Below are 10075 nucleotides of genomic sequence, written 5' to 3' on the forward strand. Positions count from 1 at the left end.
AGTTATGCAATTGGGAGCTTGCTGTCAATCAGCATGACATTAGCAGTCACATCTCATCAACGAAGTAGCACAAACGAGACTCCACTGCTATGTTGACGTGACGTTCGGTGACGGTAGAGAATATCGCCGGGTACAACAAGAAGCTAGTTAGTGTATGCCTGTAAGTTCTTAGGCACATTGTTAAAAAACATAGACTTGGATAACTCTTTTAACCCCTTTACCCGCAACGGTGGTTTGCACTGTCCCTTTATGAGGTTATAACTCTGGAACGCTTCAACAGATTGTCTTGAATGTGATTCGGTTTCCTCCGTAGTACACCTGTGCGCAATGCAATCTCGCCTTGCGCACGCGCAGTATGTTTTGCCCAACTGCGGGCAAAGCCAAAAAGCATTAGTGCGCATCCACCAGCGCACTATGTCCATGAACACAGCGAAATACTTCCGGGACATAGTGCGCCGGCGCATGCGCACTAATGCTTTTCGGCTTTGCCCGCAGTTGGGCAAAGCATACTGCGCGTGCGCAAGGCGAGATTGCATTGCGCACGCGTGTACTACGGAGGAAACCGAATCAAATTCAAGACAATATTGCGGCCAGCGGGAAAGGAAGGGGTGCATGAAAGAACAGAAAACACCGCCCATCGGACCGTTAACAGAGCCCGCCAAATTCAGGTTACAATTGTAAGTACAAAGTGCGATATGATGATTGAAAATTGTGGCAAAAGAGGTTAAAAACTTTGATTATATAATAGTGCTTCTTTAATACTGTATAAAGAGCAAAGCTGCCAATACTAGTATCATTCTCCATTCCTTCTTCATGTTGCCTGTACTTCTGTATGTGAGGCTGGAATTAGCTTTTATGTTTGTCAAAAGCAGAATTGGATCCCTATAAGCCCAGTTACATGTAGGAAAACTGAAATATTTTACATTACATGAAAGGTCATTCCAACTTTAAGCTTTGCTTACATGTGCATTGACCTAAAAATACATGTCTAACATTAGGAAAAGTTTCCCACTCAACTGGCATATTTTGAAGACTTGAATTAGCAAATCTTATAAATTCCAATATGTTTACAAAAATGTACCATAGGTATACATAGATTGACAGACGGACGGACGGACATACAGATAGATGTTAAGAATTATTGGATAAAAAGGCTTGGGAAGGCTTCTCACTTCATCTGGGCTCCATGTACTTTCATTTTTAATGTAATGGCGTTTCAAGTATACTGTAAAGTGAAAACATCTGGATCAGTTTGCTTTCTGCATTTATTACATTCTTAAACCAATGAAACAGATTATAATCTACAAGAAACTAAGCCACTAGCATCAAAAAGATTTACAGCTAAGTATTAAAATGAAGCAAATGAGCTTTAATAAGCGGGGCACTGGAGGTCTTCTTTAAATGGAGTCCGCCAAAACTTCTTACCAAACTGCTTACTGCACTATATATTTTTGCATCACATGAAAACAATCTTAAGCGTGCTTACGCTGGGCTAACAAGTATTCATTAGGGGCTACCTTGATTTTTTTTGCCTTTTTGTTACTAAACTCTCCCCAATCCTTAGTCTTTGGTCTACAAAACCCCTCTGTCATATGCATTCTACAGTGGAGGGGGGCTCTGTTCTTTCAGGAGATACTTATCAGAGTCAACAGTGATGTGTCAGCTCTACACTATGAAGAATCGTTCATGTAGCTTTGGGGTGTAGTGTTAGATTTTTAGGACTAGGCTAAATGATGCCTTTAGAGGAAAGAAGTCACTCCATAAAATGCAATAAACTGCGCAATTTGTGCAACTGACTACAACTGAGACAAATTCCAAGGTGGTAAATTCTTAGTTACTGCTAATAAAGTGCATCATAAGTTGGAAAAAGTTGGCATGCAAAGTCACAGAACTAGCTTCTGCCTATTGACAGTAATCCTTGGCCTTGATATGAATCCATTAAACTAATTAGTGCTTGAATGAACAGTGTTCCTGCAGTTTTTGTATATTAAATCTAAGGACATTTTATAGAGAAATCAATAAATTGCTTGAATCACATAAGGACAGGATGTTTCAGAGAACAGTACATGTTATCACAGATTGTATCAGTAGGGGATATATATTTAATCTTCCCTAGACCTTTAGCTATCAATAGTGTTCTAGAATCAAAATAATTTCTGTTTCCATTACCTAAAGCATCCACTTAGAATCTTAATGAGTTTCATGCACACACATGCATACACACACACACTATATATATATATATATATATATATATATATATTTATACATATATATATAAATGTACCATAATTTTCTATATATTTGCATTTACATAATATGTAATTTGTGTGAATCAAGCAAAACAAAGGAACAAGACGCAGAGGAAGACCAACAACCCGATTTCTTGATGTAATCAAAATAACGATGGAGAAGACCCTGGTGGACCTATGTAAGCTTGCACAAGATTGACCTTCCTACTGTTCATTCATCCATCAAGTCACCATTGCTAGAAATCAAGCTGAAGGCCGTTTAATAATACAATAAATCAAGTGGTTCTGTGTTATATAGGATTTACGTAAAATAAGTGGTAATCGAACTAAGAAAAATCAAAGCAACTTCAGACTTGTGACATGTAAGTAGGAACTCTGGGAACACAAATCCTTACCTAATTCCATAATATAATGTATGTGTGAGTGCATGATTCCATTTTATTTCATTGAGCTTTATTTGGCTGAATATTTCAGCTAATATTGTAAGGATTGAAAAATAATTTTCCACAAAGTTGATGCTATACAGTACATTTTACTGTGCATTCAGTGAACGGGGGAAACAATAAAGGCCGATATGCCACATATCAATACGTTTTCATCATTCAAGCAGTGATTAAAGATAAATATTGCATTATTCACAAAAAATACTAATAAATTAACTTTACAATAAGGCATTATATAATAACAGATAAGAAAGAAAGAAAGAAAGAAAGAAAGAAAGAAAGAAAGAAAGAAAGAAAGAAAGAAAGAAAGAAAGAAAGAAAGAAAGAAAGAAAGAAAGGAAGAAAGAAAGAAAGAAAGGTAAATATATTTTCCATTATGTTCTGGCTGCTGCATGTGATGGCCAAGGGATGCAAGATACATAAAGATGTAATTTTTTTTGTAAAGAAGTAGGAAAAAATTATACTCAATTAATGCCCGTCTGGCAGAAAATTATAAGGAAAGCAGGAAGTTTCTTCTTCGGTAGTACATTACAAGTCTGCACATGTCTTCCTTAATAAATTATTGTGTTTTTTAGTTAATTTATGTCACAGTTTTGAATAACAATTACATTTTGATACAATATTTGTCCCAAAGTAATTATAAGGGATGTAACTATCCGTTCTTGTTACAGGGCGTTTCAGCACCACTCATGGAGCATAACATCAAGGTGTACATCCTTCATAGAGAATTATTGTCGGTAGTAGCGATCATACTGAAGAGTTCTGAAACTTTAAATATGGCGCTGTCATAGGAAGTCACCTTTGCTACATACACTTCATGAATTTTAGGGTCTGATTTTGGGGTGATGAATGAAGTAACACTATGTAGCAGGCTAATGAATAAATCTAGGTTTGACAGAAGCCCTGGAAAAGGCTACCTTACTACACTATATAGTGCCTATTGTAAAGAGAGATGAAGGTATGACGCTGTATGTAATGGTCAGGCTAAGTCTCTTATTCCATGTTATGAGTAATGCCAATACTACAGCCAACATAATATTTTAGATTTTTCTCTTTGTGACAACAAAGGACTTTATTGTATATGTTTCATTGTGTGCTGACACACATACCTAATGTAAGCTTAAAAAAGGGGGAACACAGCCTTAATCTGTTTGTCACATTGCAATATTATCAGCCATAGAATAATTGAAATTTGTCATCTTTTATCATACAGTATATGTAGAATGAGTCTGATTCAGGGGTCCCCAAACTACGGCCCGCGGGCGCATCCGGCCCCCGGAGGCCTTTTACCCGGCCCCCACCGCAATTCACATGTTCCTCTTGCTTCTGAGCGCCCGGAGCTATGCAGAAGCGAGAGTTCGGCGCTCATCTTCCAGACCAGTGACTCCAGACCTAGATGAGCACATCGCACGTAGTGACGCACGACGTGCGCATCTAGGCCTGACAGACGAACAGAGAGGAGCGCGGGCAGCGGCTACGCTACAGTGCACTGCTAGGTAATGCATCTTACTCTGTCTGTCGCATAATCCGTAATCATCCTTCCCCTGCGCCCTGAAGTTCTCCTTGTTCGGCCCAACAGAGGCTCCCAGACACACTCCTGATGCTGCGGCATTGGATATTGGCTGCAGTTCCACGTCCTGGCGGAGATTACACACGGTGTCCGTGCCTGTGAGGGTGTCATGGAGGCCCGCTTGTCGTGCGAGGTGTCGAGGTGTACAGCCTCTCTCTGAAATGCTTTTTACCTCAGTGAGGCGGTGAGCTCCGGTCGGGTTGTGCAGTGTTGTTCCGGGCGGTGTCCACAGTACAGGCCGGGGATTGTGGCCTACACCCTGTGCTGTGGATGCGGGTGCACCGAATGTGGCTGAGCCATGTATAGGGAGGGGGGGTGTACAATATATACTGCTGGCCTGTGTGTATGGGGGGTGTATGGTGTATACTGCTGGCCTGTGTGTATGGGGGGGTGTACGGTATATACTGCTGGCCTGTGTGTATGGGGGGGTGTACAGTATATACTGCTGGCCTGTGTGTATGGGGGGGTGTACAGTATATACTGCTGGCCTGTGTGTATGGGGGGTGTACGGTATATACTGCTGGCCTGTGTGTATGGGGGGTGTACGGTATATACTGCTGGCCTGTGTGCATGGGGGGGGTGTACGGTATATACTGCTGGCCTGTGTGTATGGGGGGTGTACAGTATATACTGCTGGCCTGTGTGTATGGAGGGGGGTGTACGGTGTATATGGCAGCACTGTGTATATGATGGGTCAGTGTATGGTGCATATTTGGAGGGGTGATGTGTGGAGGATTAGTGTAGTCGTGTGTGGCGGTGGATATTGACATACTGATAGGGATTCTAGATTGTGAGCCCCAATGGGGACAGTGATGATAATGTGTGCAAAACTGTAAAGCGCTGCGGAATATGTTAGCGCTATATCAAAATAAATATTATTATTATTATTATTAATGTATAGTTTTCTTTGTTTTTTAAGCGGGGATGGGGGGGTTGGGAGAGAGCATGGGAGCTGGACCTATATGGGGGAACACAGAGCATGGGAGCTGGACCTATATAGGGGAACACAGAGCATGGGATCTGGACCTATATGGGGGAACACAGCATGGAGCTGGACCTATATGGGGGATCACAGAACATGGAGCTGGTCCTATATGGGGGAACACAGAGCATGGAGCTGGACCTATATGGGGGAACACAGAGCACGGGAGCTGGACCTATATGGGGGAACACAGAGCATGGGAGCTGGACCTATATGGAGGAACTCAGAGCATGGAGCTGGACCTATATGGGGGAAGACAGAGCATGGAACTGGACCTATATGGGGGAACACAGAGCATGGAGCTGGACCTATATGGGGGAACACAGAGCATGGAGCTGGACCTACCGTATTTTTCGGACTACAAGACGCACTTTTTTCCCAAAAAATGTTAGGGGAAAATGGGGGTGCGTCTTGTAGTCGCAATATACTCACAAATCATGCGGCAGCGGCGGCTGTCCCGATGCAGCCTCCCTCCCCATGCTGGTGCGGCTGTGGCTGTGCTGCGGGCAGGGGCTGTGCTGTGGGGCTGCGGGGCTGTGGCAGCAGCTCTCTGGGCTCAGTGGGGGCTCCGACGGCATTTCGAAAAAGCCCGGTGGCCCCCCGCTCATCCGTTAATGGCATGTTGCAGTGGCCTCTGAGAACATGGGCGCAGGGAAAATGGCCGGCGCACGCTCAGATTCAAATCTCGTCAACGAGATCTCATCTCCTGAGATCTCGGCAACAAGATCTGAATCTGAGCGTGCGCCAGCCGGCGGCCATTTTCCCGGCGCCCATGTTCTCGGAGGCCACCGCAACATGGCCATGCCATTAACGGATGAGCGGGGGGGCCACCGGGCTTTGACGAAATGCCGTCGGAGCCCTCACTGAGCCCAAAGAGCTGCTGCCACAGCCAAACAGCACAGCCACTGCCCCGGAGCAGAGCCCAGCCACTGCCCCGGAGCAGAGCCCAGCCACTGCCCCGGAGCAGAGCCCAGCCACTGCCCCGGAGCAGAGCCCAGCCACTGCCCCGGAGCAGAGCCCAGCCACTGCCCCGGAGCAGAGCCCAGCCACTGCCCCGGAGCAGAGCCCAGCCACTGCCCCGGAGCAGAGCCCAGCCACTGCCCCGGAGCAGAGCCCAGCCACTGCTCCGGAGCCCAGCCACTGCCCCGGAGCAGAGGACAGCCACTGCTCCGGAGCCCAGCCACTGCCCCGGAGCAGAGCCCAGCCACTGCTCCGGAGCCCAGCCACTGCCCCGGAGCAGAGCCCAGCCACTGCTCCAGAGCCCAGCCACTGCCCCGGAGCAGAGCCCTGCCCCGGAGCCCAGCCACTGTTCTGGAGCAGAGCACAGCCCCTGCCCCGGAGCACAGCCACTACCCCGAAGCACAGAGCACCAGCCTGGGATGGGATTTCCTGGAGGCCAACGCACCAGCCTGGACCACCAAAAGACCCCTGTGACCACTTCTCCATCTGTGCCTTCACTGGTAAGCTGAATTCGGACTGTAAGACGTACCGCCATTTGAAACATTTTTTTTTTCCCTTATTTTTATTCTAAAAATTTGGGTGCGTCTTATGGTCCGGTGCGTCTTATAGTCCGAAAAATACGGTATATGGGGGAACACAGAGCATGGAGCTGGACCTATATGGGGGAACACAGAGCATGGAGCTGGACCTATATGGGGGATCACAGAACATGGAGCTGGACCTGTATGGGGGAACACAGAGCATGGGAGCTGGACCTATATGGGGGAACACAGAGCATGGGAGCTGGACCTATATGGGGCTGATTGTTGGTATATTGTTTTTGTAGGGCTGTATATATATATATCTATTAGTATTTTACTAATAGCAATTTGGAATCCCTAGGAAACAATGACGTCAAGAAAGAGAAAAATTGACTCGGAGTGTAGGATATTCAAAGAACAGTGGAATTATGATTACTTTTTCATGCAGTACAAGGAAAGAGCTGTGTGTTTGATATGTCAGAATATAGTGGCTGTGTTTAAAGAATACAATTTGCGTCGACACTATCAAACTCAACATAAAGATAAACATGATTGTTTGGTTGGAGATGTAAGAAAAGATAAAATATTAAAACTGAAACATTCATTGACAACTCAGCAAAATACTTTTGTGAAGCAGAAGCAGCTAAACATTTTCATCAATGCGAGCAAGTTTTCAAGTTGCCAAGCTAATAGCGTGCCCTGGCAGGCCATTCGTGGAGGGAGAATTTGTTAAAGAGTGCCTTCTTTCTGTCGCCAAAGAGATGTGTCCAGAAAAGTCAGACTTGTTTAGTACAGTTAGTCTTTCAGGATCTACAATTACACGAAGGATTGAAGAAATGGGAGACAATTTGCATCAGCATTTGCAAAACTCTGCAAGAAAACTGTCCTATTTTTCCTTGGCACTTGACGAGAGCAATGATGTTCGTGATTCTGCACAACTTCTAATTTTTATTCGTGGGACGAATGACAATTTTGAAGTTATGGAAGAGCTTGCTGCACTGCAAAGCATCAAAGGAACAACTACAGGAGAGGATATCTATGAAAAGCTTTCCCAAACTGTGAAGGATTTGGAGCTAGACTGGGCTAAACGAGCCAGTGTGACAACTGATGGTGCGCCTAGCATGGTGGGGTGTAAGAAAGGTGTAATTGCTCGCATTAAACAAGAGATGGACAAACGTAACCATTCTCATCCAATAGCCATACACTGCCTCATCCACCAACAAGCGCTATGTAGTAAATCACTGAAGTGGGACTCTGTTATGAAAATTGTGGTATCTTGTGTTAACTTCATTAGAGCTAATGCATTAAACCACAGACAATTTCAGGAATTTCTGTCTGAGCTAAATGTTGCCTACGAAGATGTTCTGTACCACACAGAAGTCCATTGGCTGAGTCGAGGCAGAGTTTTGAGACATTTTTATGACTTGCTTCCACAGATTACAGATTTTATGCTGTCAAAAAACAAAGAAGTACCAGAGCTCAGTGATGCAGAATGGAAATGGCACCTCACCTTTCTGACAAATGTAACAGAGCTACTCAACAGTTTAAATGTGCAACTTCAAGGAAAAGGGAAGCTCATCTGTGATATGCACTCACATGTGAAAGCATTTGAAGTAAAATTAGGCCTCCTTATCAAACAAGTGAAGGAGGAAAATTTCTGCCATCTCCCCTTAACTCAAAATCTGTTAGCAGAAAAACCCATGGTTGCATTTCCAAAAGAAACATGTGTGAATTCACTGGAAAAATTGCAAAAGGAGTTCCAATTCAGATTTAAAGAGCTTCATCTCCATGAACAGGACATACAGCTTTTCCGTAACCCATTTTCTATTGACATTGAAAATGTGGATGCAATTTACCAAATGGAACTGGCTGAACTGCAGAATTGTGACTCTCTGAAAGACGCATTCAAGTCAAGCAGCTTGCCTATCTTCTATGCATCTCTCCCCTCTGAGACCTATCCTAATCTCAGGAATCATGCACTCAAAATGGCAACCATCTTTGGCAGCACTTATGTTTGTGAACAGACTTTTTCCAGAATGAAACATCTGAAATCTCCAAGCAGATCAAGACTAACTGATGTGCACTTGCATCACTTGTTACGGCTAGCAGTGACAAATATGGAACCGGACATTGACAACCTCATCAGTCAAAAGCAGGCCCATAGTTCCCATTGAAATAATGGTGAGTTTGTTGATTTAAATTTACTAGTTCTTTATTTTGAATACTGTATTTGTTCCCTGTATGTTTTTTTACTTTAAAATGAGATATGTGTAGTGTACATAGGGATTTTCACAGTTTTTTTTTATAGTCCGGCCCTCCAACGGTCTGAGGGACAGTGAACTGGCCCCCTGTGTAAAAAGTTTGGGGACCCCTGGTCTGATGTAACTATAGAATGAGAAAGTGAGCTGTGCTAACCTGCCTGCAATATGCAATCAGCTTCAGTTTCCAAACATTGGGCTCTTTTGGTAATCTACCCATATGTCACACAACCATTGACCAAACACTTGGGGCCTGATTCATCAACACCAGCAATTTTCTCCACAGTCTTGATGAGTGTGCGTGGTTGAGTCAGAAGTTCATGATTCATGAAGATGTGCACGGCTCTTCGTGAATCTGGAGTGCCTGCACTATGTCAGAAATTTTAATAAAGTCAGGTGCTGAAGTGCAATATCCAGCTGGAAATATCCAGGAACGTCACAGCTCGTCATGAATTAGACAAGTTGTGGCATCGTGTCGCGCCCCATCCCTCCAGCTCTGCTCAATTTCTGGGTGCTGGGGGAGATAGAGAAATTCCAAAAGTCACAAAATTTTAGTGCAATTCTGATTTGTGCCTAAATTTTGCAACTTTTCAAAGCTTTTCGGCTAGAATTCTGTCAGGAAAGATTTAATGAATCAGGGCTAGAGATGGGCAGACACCTGTATGTTCAGGTCCGGCGGGTCTGTCCGAACAGTTGCAAAAAGTTCGGGTACCAGAACAGTACCTGGACCTAAACCTGGACCCCATGCACTTGAATGTGCATGACAGAGTGGCAAACACTGCTTCTGATCGGCGATGAAATCATCCAGGTCAGAGAGTTTTGCCGGGCTGGTTATCAAAAATACAGGGGAACCCACTCCAGTTTTCTTTTTATTATTGGTTTACAGTGCAGGAGCCGACTAATCAATACACCCATCAGCCGCTCCTGTTCTCGGTGTTATTAGCGACAGCAGGCGTCAGATGATGGGAGCTGTCGTCCCATCAGCAGATGCCAGTGAGTGGAGGTAAACATTATACCTCCGATTACAGCTGCATGCTCATGCTGTCTTTTGACAGAGTGGGAACAGCGGCTCATGGAACGGCAGAGATG

General features: G+C 44.4%; 1 protein-coding gene across 1 annotated transcript; it reads left to right on the forward strand.

Annotated features, from left to right (window-relative positions):
• Window positions 1–7387: 7387 nt before the first annotated feature.
• LOC138671673 (general transcription factor II-I repeat domain-containing protein 2-like) lies at window positions 7388–8902 on the forward strand. Its single transcript, XM_069759839.1, has one exon. It carries the CDS (start codon window positions 7388–7390, stop codon window positions 8900–8902), a length of 1515 nt encoding a protein of 504 aa, XP_069615940.1.
• Window positions 8903–10075: the final 1173 nt, after the last annotated feature.

Source organism: Ranitomeya imitator, chromosome 3, assembly GCF_032444005.1.
Source record: "Ranitomeya imitator isolate aRanImi1 chromosome 3, aRanImi1.pri, whole genome shotgun sequence".
Lineage (NCBI taxonomy): Eukaryota > Metazoa > Chordata > Amphibia > Anura > Dendrobatidae > Ranitomeya > Ranitomeya imitator.

Excerpts from the sequence above, each read along its gene's own strand:
- LOC138671673 (XM_069759839.1), top strand. The coding sequence starts at position 7,388 with ATGCGAGCAAGTTTTCAAGTTGCCAAGCTAATAGCGTGCCCTGGCAGG.